The sequence below is a fragment of the Ambystoma mexicanum genome, chromosome 10 (genome assembly GCF_040938575.1).
Source record: "Ambystoma mexicanum isolate Mex_15411 chromosome 10, UKY_AmexF1_1, whole genome shotgun sequence".
NCBI lineage: Eukaryota > Metazoa > Chordata > Amphibia > Caudata > Ambystomatidae > Ambystoma > Ambystoma mexicanum.
In genome coordinates this window covers 1,628,603,560-1,628,622,587 of record NC_090932.1, presented here as the reverse complement: position 1 = coordinate 1,628,622,587, position 19,028 = coordinate 1,628,603,560, and the positions used below count along the sequence as shown (strand labels likewise).

At 45.6% G+C, this 19,028-nt stretch overlaps 1 protein-coding gene across 2 annotated transcripts in view; it reads left to right on the top strand.

Moving 5' to 3' along the window:
• Nucleotides 1-10,467, top strand: part of TANGO2 (transport and golgi organization 2 homolog) — a 1,266,594-nt gene extending 1,256,127 nt beyond the window's left edge. For both annotated transcript variants that reach the window (XM_069620036.1, XM_069620037.1), the window contains one exon: nt 7,629-10,467. In XM_069620036.1, coding sequence (XP_069476137.1) covers nt 7,629-7,749 — 121 coding nt within the window. In that variant the 3' untranslated portion in view covers nt 7,750-10,467. The remainder of the gene's footprint in view (nt 1-7,628) is intronic.
• Nucleotides 10,468-19,028: the final 8,561 nt, after the last annotated feature.

Sequence of the window (19,028 nt, the reverse complement as noted above, 5' to 3'; positions counted from 1 at the left end):
CGAGTGGAGCACGTCGGCTCCACACAGAGACCTTCTCTTTTAAAAAAAAAATAATAATAATTGAGGAAGCCACGTGGGTGGAGCGCATCGGCTCCCCGTACAAACACCTTTCACGTCACACGGAACATCCACCATCTTCAGGTTTTCAAGTGAAAACGTAGCAGTTTGTCATCCACTACGCTTAGTGAGTGCGCAGTTATATATTGTCTGTCATGCTTGATGACTCGTCTGAGGAATCACTAACAGTACAAGTAACTCCTGCTAAAACAACACGCACAAGCATGACGGACGGCCTGATAACACAGCTACCCCCCAATTTTGACCTGAGCGACACCAGCACACTGGGACCAAGGTGGAAAAAGTGGATGAGGGATTTTGAAGTGTGTCTCAAGGCGGTAGGTCCTTTGGAGGATGAAAGGAAACACAGCTTGCTCACCCATGCCATAGGATCAAATGTGAGAGACATTCTAGATGAGATTCCTGAAGATGACATAGACACCTACACCAAATTGAAGACAACCCTAACCAATTACTTCACGCCACACACAAACGTGGACTATGAGCGTCACATTTTTCACACCACTAAACAACTAAAAGGTGAAACAATGGATGCGTTTGTGATGAGATTAAGAATAAAGATGAAACACTGCGATTTTAACAACTACTCAAATGAGGAAGCCCTTCGCTCACAGATAATTGTAGGGTGTGAAAGCAGTGATTTCAGAAAACGGCTTCTACAAAAGGCTCGAAATCTGCAAGAGATTCTACGCCTGGCTCGATCCGAAGCGGCGCTAACAGCACAGGTAGAAGGTCTTGATGGCATCACCATCATTCATGGGAAGCATGAAAATCTACATAAACTTGAGAGCACTACCAAAGGAAACACAGATCCACTTTGCTATCGTTGTGGACATGAATATCCTCATGAAGGTACATGCCCTGCCATGGGTCAAGTTTGTTCTGCCTGCGGGGGAGAAAATCATTACAAGGCTGTGTGTTTCATCTATCGTAGCAAAATGCAAGGAAGTGGAAGAAATAGACGCTCCACACCAGAAAGAGAACTGAGGCGTTTGAGTCCCAATCGTGAATCACACTACCAGAATGACGCGACACGCCGCCGACAACGAGAAGAACCGTCAGATAGAAGACAATCAAAAACCTCACATGAATGGCGTGACAACAAATCTACATCCTCCGGACGGAGAAGACGTCCCCGGAGATATGTCAGGTGTCTGGTAGAACAATCACATTCTGACAGCATCTCTAGCACCTCCTCAGAGGACAAACCCAAGAAGGAATTAAATCTACGGAGAGGAGAACCACGGATAAAAGGCTACTTATATGCACTTGGAAACCCCACTGCAAAAGAAAATAGCCCTACTCTCATCATCAATGTCAACCAAGTGGCTGCCGAATTTCTGGTGGACACAGGAGCCACGGTAAATGTGGTGAGTGAGGAAGTGTACAACAGCATGCCAAATGCACCACGTTTGCAACCAGCTAGAGCACTCATTTTTCCATATGGCTCCAAGACGCCGCTACCGTGTAAAGGTTTCTTCACGGCATCATGTCGGTACAAAGATCACGTAAAGGAAATACCCATGCATGTTCTTGAAGCTGCCACTGACAGTGGATGCATTCTTAGCTACAAATCTGCGGTCGACATGGGTCTAATTCATGTTCTGTATAGACTCATGATGCACAAGCACCTGGACCCCACCGCCAACATTGACAAAATTTTCCCTGCACTGTTCAGAGGACTCGGAAAATTGAAGGACAGACAAATTGAACTACATATAGACAACAACATTCCTCCTGTAGCGCAACACTACCGCGGTATTCCCATTAATATACAAAAACAAGTGGAAACCGAACTAATGAAACTCTTAGAAGCAGACATAATTGAACCTGCTGAAGGCCCCACTCCTTGGGTATCCCCCATTGTGCCAGTCCCGAAAAGAGACTCCGATGACATTCGCATTTGCGTGGACATGCGAAGACCTAATGAAGCAATCTTGAGAGAACGTCATCAATCTCCTAGGATAACGGACATGGTGCATCTGCTCAATGGAGCCACAGTGTTTTCAAAACTGGACCTCAATAAGGGGTACCATCAATTAGAACTTCACAAAAGGTCCAGATACATCACCACTTTTGCTACTCACCTGGGCCTCTATAGATACAAGCGGCTCAGTTTTGGAGTTTCTTCAGCGGCAGAAATATTTCAATCGGAAATTCATAACATAATAAAACACGTACCAAATTGTTTGAACTATAGTGATGACATCTTAGTATTTGGACAAAATCAAGAACAGCACGATGACACCCTTATGCGTGTGTGCATGGCACTGGAGGAAGCACACCTCACCCTGAACAAGGACAAATGTGAATTTAGAAAACCAACCCTACGATTTTTCGGCCACATCTTCTCTAAAAATGGAATGACACCGGATCCTGAGAAGGTCAGCGCACTCACAAGCACGACACCACCAACCTCCGTCACCGATCTGCGATCGTTTCTAGGTCTAGCAAGTTATTGCACGAGATACATTAAGGATTTTGCATCGGTCAGTGCACCCTTGAGAGCCCTCACCAAACTTAACGCCGATTTCCGATGGACGGATGAATGCCAACAAGCGTTCCAAATCATCAAAGATCGCATCGCAGATGCCAAAAATATGGCATATTTTGACCCACGGAAGCACACAGAATTAATAGTGGATGCTAGTCCAGTTGGCCTAGGAGCCATTCTGACTCAACTTGATCACAAAGATGGCCAGTCCATACACACAGTATCCTATGCCAGTCGCAGCCTCTCAAAAACTGAACAAGCATACTCACAAGCGAAGAGGGAAGGTTTGGCGGTTGTGTGGGCATGCGAGCACTTTCATCTGTTCCTTTACGGGAAACCTTTCACTATAGTCACAGACCACCAGGCACTATTATTCATCTATGGCAATGCTCAAGCCAAGATGCCTCCCAGAATAGCTCGATGGGCTTTAAGGCTACAAGACTATCAATTCAACATCATTCATCGACCAGGAAAAGAACAAAATCCAGCAGACTTCCTTTCGCGTCATCCCAGTCAAGATTGCAACTCCGATCCATCCATTGCAGATCAATACATCATGTATGTGGTCCAAGAAAGTACACCACAAGGTTTGGACATGGAACAAATAGCCAGAGAAACCAACTCGGACCATGCAATGCAGATCATTATGAGATGTCTTGAGACAGGGCACTGGAAACAGGCAAAGCAACTCAAAGAAGGTGCAGAAGTAGAAACCAGACAAGACATCACCTGTCTGCTCACAGTAAAGGAAGAGCTTGCTGAAACAGAAGGACTCTTACTGAAAGGGACAAAACTAGTGATTCCTCGTTCGTTAAGAAAAAAGGTCCTTGAGCTTGCACATGAAGGACACCGGGGAATAATGTCCACAAAAAGGATAAAAAAAAATAATAATAATTGTTGTGACAAAGAGTATGGTTCCCTCAAATGGACACACAAGTGGAAGAACTGCTCAAAAACTGTCCCACGTGTGTGGTTCTTAACCCTCAAACTAGACCTGAACCGCTCAGAATGACTGAATTGCCAAACGGAACCTGGGAAGAAATTGCCATAGATCACTATGGTCCTTTGGAAGGGGGTGAATATATCTTTGTGGCAATCGATGAGTATTCAAGATTCCCAGATGTACAAATTGTACCGTCAACAGCAGCATATCACACCATCCCTGCATTGGATAGAATAATTGCTATATACGGAATTCCAAAAGTAGTGAAATCAGATAATGGACCCCCATTCACCGGACAAGATTTCAAAACCTTCGCAGAATACATGGGTTTCCATCACAGAAAAGTAACACCGTTGTGGCCTCAAGCGAACGGTACAGTTGAACGATTCATGGGAAGTATTAAACGCACCACGCAGATAGCTCGCCTGACTGGAGAACCGGTGGAAAAATTACTGTGTAAGCTAATGAGAGACTACCGCAATACCCCAAACAGTACCACTGGCAAATCACCATCAGAAGTCATGTTTGGTAGAAATGTGCGAACTAGACTACCCCACATAGAACTGGAGGAAGAACGGTACAAAGGTGACGCTGAAATGAGACAACAAGACGCGTCCCAGAAAATTAATATGAAAACCACAGCGGATAAGAAAAGGAGGGCCGAGGAGAATAATTTGGAGCCGGGAGACATTGTCGTTGCGAGACAGCCACAAAATCGCAAAAACATGACATCGTTCAATGAAGAACCCCTCACCATCACACAGAGGAAAGGCTCTCTCATCACGGCTGAAGGAACAACGCATACGATGACAAGAAACAGCTCTCACTTCAAGAAAATGCCAGGGATCATACCCCTAGTCGAACATCACATGCCAAGGGACACTCTGGTGCGGGATGCACCCTATGAAGGAGGCCAAGAAGATTCCGACACTGATGAGCCCCGTTGGCTACCTCAGGAATCAAGCGAAAGAAATAGCTGGAGACCTCAGAGAACTGGAAGACGACCACCGCGTCTCATTGAGGAGATGCCCTGATAACGAACTTAATGTTTAGTATCGGGGGGTGTGATGTCGTCACATAACTCCCTAGTCACGTGGGAAAGAACACGGGGCAGCAGGAAGGGGAGGGACGGGATATGACGTGGGTTAAGCACTTCTGGGTATCGTGTGGAAAATAAAGGATGTGTTAATGAAGACTCCGCGTCCGTGCCTTATTTTGGAGTGTGACACCTTACACATCTCGACAAAAAGCATTTACTATTTTTTTCAATTCATGAATTTACACCAACCTCGGGACTGAACCATGGTCGCCAGGTTTGCAGACAGGGCACTTTACCCATGCACCATATAACCTGATGAAAAGAAACACAACATACAGTGAAATGTCACATTTGAGGACTGCATGTTCCAGGGAAACACTGGTATTGGTTCTTGGAGTTTAAAACATGTACACCTTTTAACGTTTTCAAAACATTATTCGAAGAAAATATCCTCTCTTGGTGTTTTGTTGGGCTTTTTTTATGAAAGGCAAATGCCATTCGTCCTGTGCAACTTGTATGGTTATGCAAAGACAATTGAATGAAAAGAGCATAGTTCCCCTTGATGTGCTAATTTCTGGTGACATCACATCCCGTTGCGTATGTTAATGAGTCCCCCTACTTTTTTTTTTTTTTTTTAGTCTTGGCCCCTGCTCTTATCTTCTCCCCCACTCCTTTTCCTCTGCAGACTAAGGTCTGGATACGCTGGCCCGAGGCACAGTAAGCCAGTTTCCAGGCTTGGCAGGCACTCTGAAACCGGTATGACAGCGCAGAATAAAAGCCTTGTATCATAGCACACTTTACAATCAATTGTGAATGTACACCCCCAAGCATTGTCTAGCTTTTATGGAAATGCTAGTATAGTAATATGAAAACTGAACGCAAGGTGTTCTGTCCTAACTTGCGAAAGCCATGCTGAACCGCACAGTTCATGGGTCACCCCAGTATGGTCATCCAGTCATGATAAGCATGGGAGGTGACATTATCTGCATGTTTAGTGTAAATGCACAGTACTCCACCTGCCAAAGTTTCAATCTGAGGCCTCTCATGTTAGAATGCTGGCTCACTTTATATTTCTATTGAAATCCATTAGCATTTGAAGGATCATGGCAGGAAACAGGTATTTTGAAAGTAGAGTGACTCAAAAAGCAAGGGCTTTCGGCCACGTAAGGTGGCAGTGAATACCGAGGGCACCGACGGCAGCTTTCCCGCTGCGCAACCATGCTCCAAAGAACAGGTTGTGTTGTGAATGAGCCACTCTGTTGTCTGTGGTCCACCTATATGTCAACCAGGAAAGTCTACGATTGGCTAGCAGGCTGATTTTGCAAGCTTGATCGTGGGGACCCCCTGCAGTGCAGAGTGACTTGGCCCAATGGCTGCCTTTGGCGAGTCAGCAGTTTTGTACGTGCAGCTGCTTTAACCGCCTCATCCCCACCAACAGCACCACCCCCACATAAGAAGGAAAACTGTCACAGAGATTGATGGCCATGGCGAGTAACGGTACAGCGGTGCCTCTACAGGGTGACACTTGTGCCCACCCTTTGCCCCTAGAGAGTTGGAAGTCAAGTAATGCCCACAGTTCGAAGGGGCGGATCTACATCTATGCGATTCCCTGTTATCTTAACCCACTGGCTTTATGGACCAAGGCATTTCATTCCTGGATTGCATCCATGGTGGCTGCCCACTGGCACAAATGTCTTTGGATTGCGTCGCCCACAGAATTATAGAACAGATGCAACCTTACAGCGTTCAGAGAAGCCTGTACCTGAAAATGGGCCTAGGGTGCCTTGCGATGAGTGGTGGTCACATAAACATGGCTTCCATATGCCTCTGATAAATGCCACTACAGCGTCTTAACTGGGGTCCGGCTTTGGTTATGTTGGACAATAACATTCTTGTGGCGCCTCCTCCGCCGCACCCTGCTCTACTGCACGTTATCTCACCCAGCCCCTCACTCCCATGTATCTCACTCGTGTTATGCCGGAGGCAGCACTGCAACACTGGGTCTACCCTTGTACGCCCTCCCATCACTGCTATTCTCCTCCACCTTCCTTATGAGGCCCTGCAATCCCCACCGTCCACCCATACAGCATCAGAAACCATCCTCTCCACTCCCAACCCCATCCTTACCTGTCATTTCTCACCACCGCCACCACTGCCTGCACGCGCAATAGGCACAAGTGCTACTTTCCAGAAGGAATGATGGCCTGTCAGGGAAAATAGTTTGCTGAAACTGGGCAATAGCCTGAGTCTCTACTCCACTTGGTCTTGTTTTACCAAACTACCGTCCACTTCCGCCTTCTTCAATGTTTTCCATTCACAATCTGAAAAGGGCAGCTCCGCTCTGCCTCGATGGCGATTCACACCGAGTTCTGTGCACAGTCATAAACTATTTAGAGTGTTTGGAAAGTGTGAGACTGGGACTGTTCAACTGAAGGGTTCTATGTGATGTTGATGAATAGATTTAATCGAATTTGATTGAATTGAATTTCTTTTTTGTGGTGGGTTCTGACGCAAATATATGCCGGGTGGAGACCCCCGCAGCTACCCTCATAAGCTAACTACATTATTTATTCACCTAAACCCAACCCCCACATATATTTGAGGCAAAATTCATTAAAATAGATTAGATGAAATGGAATTAGATTAAATTTGCCGCAGCAAAACCCCCATATCCCCTACTGAAGAACTGGGGACTGGGGGTTTTGCCATTTTGTGCCCTACAAAGTTTGGCAAAACACTGAACCAAGGCTGTACCAAAATTGTGTAATTTATGAGGTGTGTGATAAATATGATGTTGTACGAAAGATTTTTAAGAGAACTATTGTATTGTCCTAGTGCGCCAGATATGGTGAACTACTGCTCCCATTACCTCTAGCCAACAGAGTCAATGCTGAGGGATCTTGGCAGTTGCTTAGCAACTGGAGTGCAGCCAGTTGCAGATACAATAGCTGTATGAACTGTACTCTTCTGGAGTTAAATGGATAATTCCTCCTAAATACGCTAGTTTGATGGTTTCTAAGCAGTGGGAGAATCCTTAATTGCCTTCATTTTGTTTCCTGTGATTTCTTTTACAGGACCAACACCATTGTCCTCATCGATACGTTGGGGCACGTCGTCTTCACCGAACGCACCATGCTGAACGCTGACATCACCCAGTGGAAAACCAGCAACTTCCAGTTCAAGCTGCCTCAATAACACTGATCCTAACACACAGGGGTGGCCACAAAGGGCAACCGCGTCAGCGAACAGATGTGTACGCGAACTCCAGCAGAAGCGTGGCGCCTAAATGCCAAGAAGGGACAGACCCAGGACCCCTTTTTCTAAAAAAATAACAAAAATATCAGATCATCACAAGAGTCGGCAAAACACAAACATAGGATCCTTCACACCGTACCAAAAATAAGTGGCTTTGTAAATGTCTCCTGGTTCAATTGTATTCTTTGTAATGCACAAATTAATCAGACCTTCAGCTGGACAAGCACTGTTATAGTAGGGGGCGGCCTTCGTGGAGTTGATCCCCTAATGTTTGTTGTTTGTGGACGTTATAGCCTGTGTGATTAGAAACATTATGTTTTTAGAAGTCCCGCCACTGCATTGTCTTCTGCACTTGAGCAGCCATTTGGTTGGCAACCAAAGGGTGATTTTATTTGTTCTTAAATACTATTATGTTCAAGAAATTAATTTATTTTTCTATGAGCATGCTTTTAATTGCCTGTATTTAAAATTTGTAGAACAGCACATACTTTTATAACTACACGTGGTTTTGGCAAGGAACTTAAGCCAAGCCTTCGTGACCTCCTGCTCATATCGCCATATTGTAGCATTGTGGACTGTTCCCACCATATCATTTTCAGCATTCCAGGCAACACATCTCTCTCAGGTGTGTATTTCTAAGAGTGTTTCCACTGACATCTGCCTTTCATGCTTCTCCAGCACCAATGCCAGGTTTACGGTCTGTCATTGACGGAGGAGGACATCATACCAATCAAATGATGTCAGATATCCAAGTGACTGCATGTCGGTCCATGAAACAAATTAGAATTATGCAATATGAATGATGGGTAAAAGGTTAGCTCTTGGTCCTATTGATTGGGTTTTTAGTTCCCCTCCACAAACACACACACTGAAGCCCACTTGGCTTGCTGGCATCCAAAGCAGCCCCGGCCATAGGATCGGCACTTTGCACCCACCTTAACCTCTATGCAGAAAAGCACAAGTCGGACCAACCTATATGCTGTCGAGACACTTGAGGCTTCCACACCATGTCATGTCAGTCTTGAAAAAGAAGAAATGTAAGGGCAGTAGTCAGGAGTGCCACCAGAACAATGATGCCCGTCTTCCACACAGCATGCCAGAGAGGCGTGACCGTGGGTGACCTCAAGAAAGAAGCCCTATGTTCCTGCAGTAACCTCATCTCCTGGAACTCAAACGACAAACCACAGCCAAGTCTTCCTGTCGATGGCAGGACAAGCCACTGGGCTACATTCGGATGCTGAGACAAGGCAGCTAGACCCGTCCCCTATCCCAAAGGCAGAATGTGTTGAATAAAACAATGGCACCTTAGCCCTTTCATTTAGCCACATGTTTATTTAAAGCATGTTTCAGGTGCTACAGGTTGGATTTGCAAACCTAATATTGGGGTGACTAGCCCAACCGGATATGAAGTAGGAGGCACCCTACTCTGGTAGGGTGGATAATCTTGCACAAACATCAGTATTTTAAAGGTGCAAAGGATTTAAGAAAAAATGATATCCACATCAATTGTTTTATAGGGGACTTCCAAAGAGGGCAGTGCCCTGAATGTGCAGCACCTTTGTGCCTGCTGAGACCTGTGAGAGGGGATCAGTGAACAAGAACCTTCAAATTGATTGTTGAGGGTGGATCTTCTCTTGTGCATGCCATCGGCTAGCTTTGGACCCCTTGCTCAGAACCGTGATTTCACAAATTCATGACATTAGGCACCGGCCTATTGATAACATCCCCACATGTTTTCTCAGGGCTCATGAAGTTGACCATAAATTCTCCTAGTGGCGAGTCCATGGTGCCAGAAGGCCAAAATTAGCATTCAGATGTCAAGTAATTGCAGGGGATTCCAACAACTATTCTGACATTTTGTTGATCCATATTTGTCCTGGGGGCATGTCCACATGACTATTAAAGGGTGGGCCCTCCAGGCAGCTCCCACGCTCAGGTGCAGATACAGGATTCCCCAAGCTTTGCTGTGAGGGGCTGCCCTCTGCCTTGTTTGTGATATGCATGCTTAGTTCATGCTAGCACCAGAGTGACCTCTGTCTGGTCATTTACTTTATTCCTACGGCACCTCTGTCAGCTTGCATTTAGGTGTCTTCTCAGGAAACCTCCCACATCACGCAAAACCACTGAATTATCACCCCTCAGCCAAGGAATTATGAGAATGAGTGATGTTGGTATGTGGTGCAGGCCTGCAAGAAGCTCCTACACATATCAGCCGCTGAGATGCAGCCGAGTTTTGACAATGCTCACCTGCAACAACTATTCCCTGTCATCTGCTGGCTTCCTGTGACAAACTAGCTCCAGTTTATATTTTGTGTTCATGGTTTGGAATCTGGCTGTTAGCAGAACATTCTTTCAGGCATGGGGGAATTTAATACATTCACATATTGTAAGGTTTTGTCACTGTTCACACAGCTGAGGTGCTTGCATCCAGTACAGGGTAAATATTATATAGCCAAGCCGTCCCGATTTCTCTTCCGTTCTTCCGGAAATCAATCTCAACTCAGGTGACCAGTGTTTTCACTGCTTTAATCAATTCCCGCTTTCCAGCCTGCCTTCACCCACATCGTCTCCTCACTGTATGTTCTTGTTATATGCTTGTGTGTCCTTGTGCTTCCTCGAGGAAGCCTAGCATTTCACAATAAACAGTGATAATGAAGAGTCATGTGCTCTTGTCTCATATCTCAGTTCACACTTTGGTCAACAGCATGCAAACATACAAGTTTGCAGGTCAACGGCAACTTTACGGTCATATGCCCACTGAGACAGGGCTGCCTCACCAACTGTTTGTACGGATTGCACAGGTAAGCAAGACAAGGTAAACATGTAAGGTTTATTGAATTGCTTAGACAAAGAAATTCTGCCTGGCCCACCATCTGCTTCTCTCCAACTGCTAATCCGTTCCTCGTTCTCCCCGCTCTAGAACACAGAGCAGACAAAACTGACTGCTCACGAGGATGCCACACATTGCCCTTCTTCACTGTGGCAACTGAGTGACGAGTGCTGTACGTATAGGAACGGGAAGGAGTATAATAGGGGACACAAGAAAGGGAGGGGGAAGGAAAGGAAGGAGGGTTTGTTGTGTTCGCTGCCACAAGGGCAAACTAAGTTGCATAATCTGTCAAATAACCAAGTCTACTACATGTCCTCTTGGGTCCGGGTCCACCAGCTCTTAGGTTCTCTCTAGAACCTTGCGATGTACTCTGACCATATCTGCTTTCTTTACCAAACGCATTTGTCAAACTCCACCTATCATTCTTCCCCCATGTCATTTTCTGTATCCTGTTTTATTTCTCACTCCTAAGTTCTGTTTCTTACTGTCTCCTTCTAAACACATTGAGGAGGGCTCATGTCACATTACAATCGATTATTATTCCACACCCTTCCATAGTTTTGACTGCCCCTTGGAATGTTTCCCTTATCCTGCACATGCAAGACCTTTCTGTAATGTCGTGGGAAGTTTAATGCAAACCCAGTCTCCCACTTTGTATTCTTGCATGCAAAAAGCCTTGCGCCTATTGTAATATACAAATAAATCAGACCTTCAGCTGGGCAAGCACTGTATAGTCTTGGTGGAGTTGATCCCCTAATGATTGTAGTTTGTGGACATTATAACCTATGTTATTAGAAACTTTATTTGTAGAAGTCCCACCACTACACTGTCTTCTGTACTTAATTTGTTCCTCTTCTGCTCATATTTAACTCTGCTTCTTACATCTTACAACCTCATCTCTGTCCTATAAGCCCTGGCCATCCACGAGGGGGACATACTCTGGTGTTGGGTTTCCTCCCTCTTTACATCGCAAATAGTGATACTCCCGTGGTTGAATGCAAGGTAAATCTGTGTGCTACGACTGTGTCATTAACTGCGTTTCTTCAATCTTCTCCTACAGAGAGAGCACTCAAGCTCTTTCCTGTATAACTCAGTTAAATATTTCAACTATGCTGTTGGTTTCTGGTTGAAACACCAAACTAGTACATCATTCAATACCCCTCCTTCTAATAAATCTTTCAATTTCTCGATAGACTAAAAGCGCCATTGTCTGTCATTTGGACCATGGGGTAGCCTTCCCTCTTGAATAATTTGTCTAAAAATGATACCGCATCACTGGTACAAATATTCTGTATTTAACTTTTACCTCCCTAGATACTAAATCTATCAGGACCATATAATATGTTTGCATCCCTGAACTATATACGTGACCTACATTGTCAAAACAGACCTTTTCCGGACGCATACTGGGAATTATCATTACTGTCATGGGGTTGTTCTACTAGAACATGACCTTTGACTATTCTCACAGGTGGGACCTTCCCTAATGATCTTGTCAACCCGCATGTCACACATAGGCCACCAATATATACATAGCATGTTGATCTTCATGTGCTAGATTTATTACCTTTGCCTTCACATTATCAGGTGAAATGATTTGGGCACCTATCAAAACAAAACCCTGTACTGTGTATAACTCATCTTGTAACATCCATGGAGCTTCCAAACAAACTTGAAACTTAAGCTCTTGAAACACTAGTTTTCGGAAGTTATTTTCTCAGGCCTGTGAGAAACCTGACGACATTCTCACTACTAAACCCCCTGGATCCTCTTCTCAGGTGGCCAGGGCAAAGTCATCGCTCTTGGATCCCGACCCTTGGGATGGAGAAGCAAGGGAGGATCACCTGGGTGGAGAGTCCTCTGAGATTGGGAGTGGGGTACCTCCAGGTGAGACACGGTATGCCCTTTTCCCTATTAATGACCAACCTAACCCTACCCCAACCTTTATGGGCCATTACAAGACCTCTCCCCTTATTTCCCCACATTTGACATCTGAAAGTACTGGGACGAGGAAGAGGAGACTGAGAGTAATGCACACTACACCTTTAATTTTCCACTCTGGTACTGGGACGAAAAACATGCTTGCAGAGATTCGGGCATGTCCCTTTAATCATGGTGCAGGTGGAGTGATTGCCCTGATTTTGTTAGATCTTTCAGCGGCATTTGACACTGTCGACTACCCCATCCTGCTGTCCCATCTTGCCCAGATGGGAATATCTGGGCAGGTACTAACCTGGTTCACTTCATTCCTGGCGGACCGTACTCAGACTCTCTCAATGCCCCCTTATCTTTCTGCATCCTGTCATCTCAGCTGCGGAGTGCCGCAAGGCTCCTCCCCGTCTCCGATTCTCTTTAACATCTATATTTGGGCCCTTGTGTGTCTCGTCCACTCCTTCGGTGTCAGGTGCTACTCGTATGCCGACGACACTCAGCTCCTGATTCGATTAGATCTTGTTCAGGCTGAGATGTCGTCGTGTCTGCGGGGGTGCCTGGCGGCCGTGGGGGAGTGGATGAACCACAATTGGCTCAAATTGAACGGAGACAAGACTGAGGTGCTGGTGGTGAGCTGCCCCCCTGATCCTACACTCTGGGTGTCTTCCTTCTGGCCTCTCTCTTTGGGTCCTCTCCCTATTCCGGTGGACAAGGTGAAAAACCTAGGTGTAGTACTTTTTGCATTCTTATCTATGGATAAGCAAGTAACAGCTGTTTGTCAATCCGGCCACGTCCAACTAAAAACACTTAAGAAAGTGCTTCCCATAATTTCCGCTCCCCTTCGTCCTCCAGTGGTGGCGGCCGTGGTGATCTCTCAGTTAGATTACTGTAATTCCCTCTGCTTGGCACAACCTAAGGGCTTGATCCAACGTTTGCAGTGACTTCAAAATCTGGCCGCTCGCATGGCAACAGGCTTGTCATATGGAGCACATATATAACTGGTTCTTCGAGTCTGCATTGGCTCCTGGTGACTCAACGGGCCAATTTTAAAGCACTATGCATCGTTCACCGCGCTCTTCATGATCAAGGCGCAGAATATCTTCAGGCCAAATTTACACGCTATCTTCCCCGCTGGACACTGCGTTCTGCCTCTTCTGACCTGTTGACGGGCCTTCTCTATAGCAGCTGCAGAGTTATGGAATGAACTTCCATTGGCCAGTAAATAAATCTCTAACTACTTGGCCTTTGGAAAGGCTGCTAAAACGTTCCTATTTTAGGCTGCTCCTGCTTGGTTTCTTGGCTGGGGCTACCTCACTCTAGCACCATGATACCCTAGGGTGACTGTGCGCTTTACAAATAGGCTTAACATAACATGGTCAGGCAAACCTAAGTAAGGATCCACACCGGCAACCTGTTAACTGGTTTCAGGTGTATAAAATGAGGGTCAGAGAACAGGACTGGAGAAACAGGGTTGCCTGCGTGGGAGAGACCAGCAGAGGACCCTTTGTGTGGAGGCAGCCATGATGGGACTGGAGCAGGATCCAGGATGCCAGCAGATTCCCCAGGGACCTTGTGGGGCGCAAAACAAGTGACCCGTGCCATGGCCACAGGTGTGAGGAGCCTCCAGCACAGAACGTGGGCCGCAGGAGCTGCGGGTGAATCAGGCAAACCAAGGAGAGAGAGGATGCTGTCCGATTAGGGAGAGAAGCCTCTCCAATTGCCGGCGTGCAGAAAAGAATGCCCGGCATGTGAGCAGGGCTCGCACCAGATGGCCCGCTGGCCTCGCGAGTAAAGAGGAAACTGCAGGGACCATCGGCAGGAGATGCAAAGAGCCGATGAGTGTCAGGGAGAACACTTTGGCACTGGGGCGCTCCAAACAGACAGTGAATATGTAACAGTCTCCGAAAACAAGTTCAGCAAATGCCTATTGAATACCGAACTGAACAGAAACTTAAAACTAAGCTTAACGAATGTATCGTAAATACTGAACTCCATGGAAAATTTAAATTAAATATAACAAATGCATCGTAAATACCAAATTGAATGGAAACTTAAAATTAAACTTAATGAATGTAAGGTGAAATTAAACATAACAGAGGCATATTGAATACCGAAATGAATGGAACCTTGAAGTTGAATATATTTGAATACTGAATGCCATAAAAAAGTAATGGGCAAAGCAAATCCCGAAGGATAACCAAAGTGTGAAAGAGTACCACAGAAGCTGGGATATGAATAAAACTCCAAAAAGGTGAACTTTTATGAGTGAATGCAATGCAGCAAGGCACAGACTGGCAAGAGTTGTGTGACAAATGATGGCAGAACCAAGAAGTTGACAAGGAGAAGCCAGAGAAGGGTCAAACTTGCACATAAAGCCAAAAGGCCAACAATGAGTAATTAAGTGAAAGTAACTTGGTACACAGGGGCAGTAGCTGAAGTACCTGTCTGCTTCAGAACCTAGGGATCCTGGTTGCGTGACCTGTGATGAGTGGACCGTGTGATCTGACAACTGCACTTTGACCAGTGAGCCCTGAATGAGAAGAAATCAAAGACATTGTGAAAGAAACCAAGGAGAAGCTATGCGAGTGAACTGGTGAAGCAAACCAGAAAGAGGGTCAAGTTGACCATTGAGTTATGGTATACTTTTGAAAAGACTAAAATAAACTTGGCAGAGATGAAGGAATAACTGCATGTGTTGTCTTGAGGACGGAGCCTCAAGACCCCTTTGCTTTTTGAACTGTGTTGCTTGGAACTCGGGGAAGGGAACCCCAAGGATTACTTGGAACTGTGTTGCCTTCAACGTGGGAAAGGTAATCTTGAGGCTTTTTGTGCAACGTTCTTGCACTTGGGGAAGGGAAGCTGAAAGAATTCTGAGAGCTGTAAGAAGCTCAGACTTTGAGTTGAACACTGTTTATTTTGTTAGTAACATCCCTACACATTGGTAAGCTTTAGCTGTGAGGGCAAGAAACAGCCTGTGGAACTTGGAAGGCCAAGGGGCTGATTGGCTGCTGCGGAGAGCGAGTGAACGTCAAGCAGGAATCCTATCCTTCCAGGGAGCTGTAAGCATTACACGACTAAATAGAGGGAAGTGGAGAGAACAGACCTTCAAAGCACCTACAGGCATCCCACTACCGTCATCGGTGAACGACAGAGTTTGGGAGGAAACAAGGAGGCGATGATGGCAGCCGTGACTGCTACGCAAAAGCCTTTGAAGAGCCAAAGCTGATTAACAATACCGGTGAGTGACGGAAAGGACCATAAGGCTGGTGTTGTGTCAATCAACTTGTAGAAAGAAAGTGAAGGCTGTGTGTGTGCCGATGAGATGCGTAAGAAAGAGGACAATTATTTAAATGCTGGGAAAAGATATACAAAGTAACAGAGTGGGCCTGCAAAAGCGAGTCACACATTCTAAAGTCTCTGTGAAATGTTTTGTGATAAACAAAACGTGGTAATGGAAGGCAAGGAAGTAACTGCGTGAGCTATTTGAACTTTGAGAAACGAAAAGCGGGAAATGAAAGATGATTTGAACTGTGAAGAAATGTGAAGTTTATAAACTGTCGAGAGAGTAAAGTACAGAGCATATGAAATGTGAAAGATGCCACAAGGACAGAAATGTAGTACCAAGAAGCATTGGTGCTCTGTGTCAACTTTTGAAAGGAAAAGTAAAACGACAAGTACCAAGAGGCATTGCTGTTGTAAACATTGTGGAGCATGAAAGTGTTGAAAGGAAGTCGAAGTGGTCATGCAAAGGTCTTAGTAAAATCCTTGCAGTCTCGAAAGTCTTCGACCATAAAAAGGGTCAAGGATAAAACGTAGGGAAGGGAATCTCATCCCCAAAAGGAAAAGGCAGGCTGGAGCGCGTCAGAGGGAAGGCTGTAATGTTTTTGGAGAAAGTGAAAGACAAGAAAAGATCTAAAGACTGGTGGTGAGGTGGACGACGCCTAAAGGTAAGAACTTGATGCTCAAGCCTGAACTGTTGAACTGCACCTGAGAGCCAGAGTGTGCAAAACTGACATTGTGCCATCCACCTATCCTTTTTATGAAACCCTTGAGATGCCGTGCTGCTGAACATGGGGAAGGAATTTGTTAGTTGTTACCTCTGCCATGCTGATATTTCTGTTGAGACACTATTTTCCCTTTTTTGGTATTCCCTTTACACATTTGTTGTTGAGAAGGAGGGCAATGTTAGGTTTTCTTAGTATAGGCCTTTTTATGTTGACCTAAATTACTTGGACTGCTGTATTGTTTATTTAATGGTCGAGCCAACTCCCATTATAGAGTTAGGGCTAGTTAGGAATTACACCAACCCCAGTAAATTACTAAATAAAGCTTTTCCAAACTTGTATCCATTTTGCCCGTGTCTACTATTGATTGCATGCCTTCCTCACACAGGGAAATCCCACCTTAGCATAGGGCAATTTAGGCCTTCTACCATCCTGACATTTAAGTTCATAAATATCTTTTGTTTGAACTTTAAGTCTGTTGTCTGTGTCTTACTTCATGATGTCTTCGTAGGCCATTCACACCGCTCAGTGCCTTGTGAATCTTCATTGCCATTTCCCACTCTCCCTTGGGCACAGCATACTGTTCGTTTGCTTGTACTTGGTCATTGTCTTCACCATCTTAGTTTACTTCCTCATTCTTCGTCAGTCTGGACAGACAGTCAGCTGTTCTGTTACTGATTCCTAGTGCATACTCAATGTCCCATGTGTACAAGTTGTCCAGACCTTTGATTATTAATATTTTGAGACCTGGGGGCAGATCCTAAGAAGCAGAGGAAAGCCCGGCCAACCCTTCGCCAGAAAGAGGAAACTGGCCCCAGTATTACCAAGCTTCCCTGGGTACCAGCCTAAAGTGGCAATAGCCACAGAGACACGCCCCAAAGGAGCAGTTATCTCGAAAGGGTTGCCTGTGAGCTCCTTATTCAGGCCATAACCCATCCAACCTTTTGCCTGTGGAGGAATTGGCCACATAGCATGTTTCTGTACCGAGAAGCCACGAGAGGAACTCATTGAGAACGAGCCAGACCCAGAATATGTGGCCTGAGATCCAAATGTTCGATCCTGAACATTTCCAACTTGGTCCCCACCCACACTCGCACCCCCACCAACATCCCCCTACTTACCTTTTGTTGACTCGCAGTGTCCCTGCGACGCCTGTTCCCTTTCACTTCCGGCACCGCAGGGTCCTTTCCCTTTTTATTTATTTTTCGGGATGGCTGCGGGGAACACCCCAGCAACTCCCGCTCACAATATAGTGATCAAGGGTGTAGAGGACACCCCCGCAGACTCCAGCACCGAATGTTTGAGCTGGTTGGAACTTTTCCGCCGTTCGGAATTTTTGAACGGTTGAAATTCGCCCAAATCACACATTCGTCATTTTCTTCGGTCGTTTCGGACGATTCCAACTTATTCCAGAAAGAAGAAGAGGAAGAACCACCCAAAGAGGATATCTGGGCCATCTGTTCCACCGAGGAGAGTGCCACGCAGTTCCACATACTGGTGCACATCAATGGACAGCCATTAAAGGGCCTTCTGGATTCTGGGAACAAAAGTATGGCGATTCATGCTGGTTTCATTGCGGCCGAAGAGCTGAAACCGGACTATCTTGCCCTGAATAGTTTGTGTCCTTGTGACACCGACTTATAACCCCAGACCAGAGTTCAAATGGAAAATCTTAGGGCAGACCCTTATGTTCCCGATGATTGTCATAAGAGATAAGGGGGGGGGGGCAACTGGGACCCTCTTTTTTGTTTAAGGGGGGCCTGACTCAAGAGGGTATGTTATATACAAGAGAGAAAAGAGGAGTCAGAAGCTACTTTAAAGACACAGGTAAGGATTGCAGCAGAGGACTAGGTTAAACAAATACTAGTCGCAAAAACACAAAAACATGGTCAGGGAAATAGCAAAGTGATAACAGTATTTATTTTGTGAACACACACCTAAAAGTTGGTAGGCCACTTAATCACATTGGGCCTTAAAAAAGACATACATGAGCCCATGAGGGCAAAAATGTACAATCGTATGTTAAACTATGCATTGCAGTGAGGGTTAGTAACAATACTCTTTGTGCAGAAAAGTCTGTACTACTCTGTACTACTCAAGGATAATAGTACGCCATTATTGTATATGCCGATGATTGCCATGCCAGGACTACCGGAGCAGGTTTTATTGGGACAGACTTCCCTTCTTTTGAGGAGTATCTCCATATAGGAAGAGAAGTGCCTTTCTGCCAGGAAACCAGTTCTTCCCTTACCCCCTGAGACCCTCTAGAGACCATTAAGGCAGATCCAAAGCAGGGGCAGAACATCCTAGAAACAAACTGCAAAGCAAGGGTGAGGGTGTGTGATGCGGCCGGTTTCCCCACAGAGCACGGGTTCAATGTAATACTGTCCCTCCAAAAATGTCTCCTGACACACAAGTCACTGTTTTTTGCTGAGACATTATTACATTGAAAA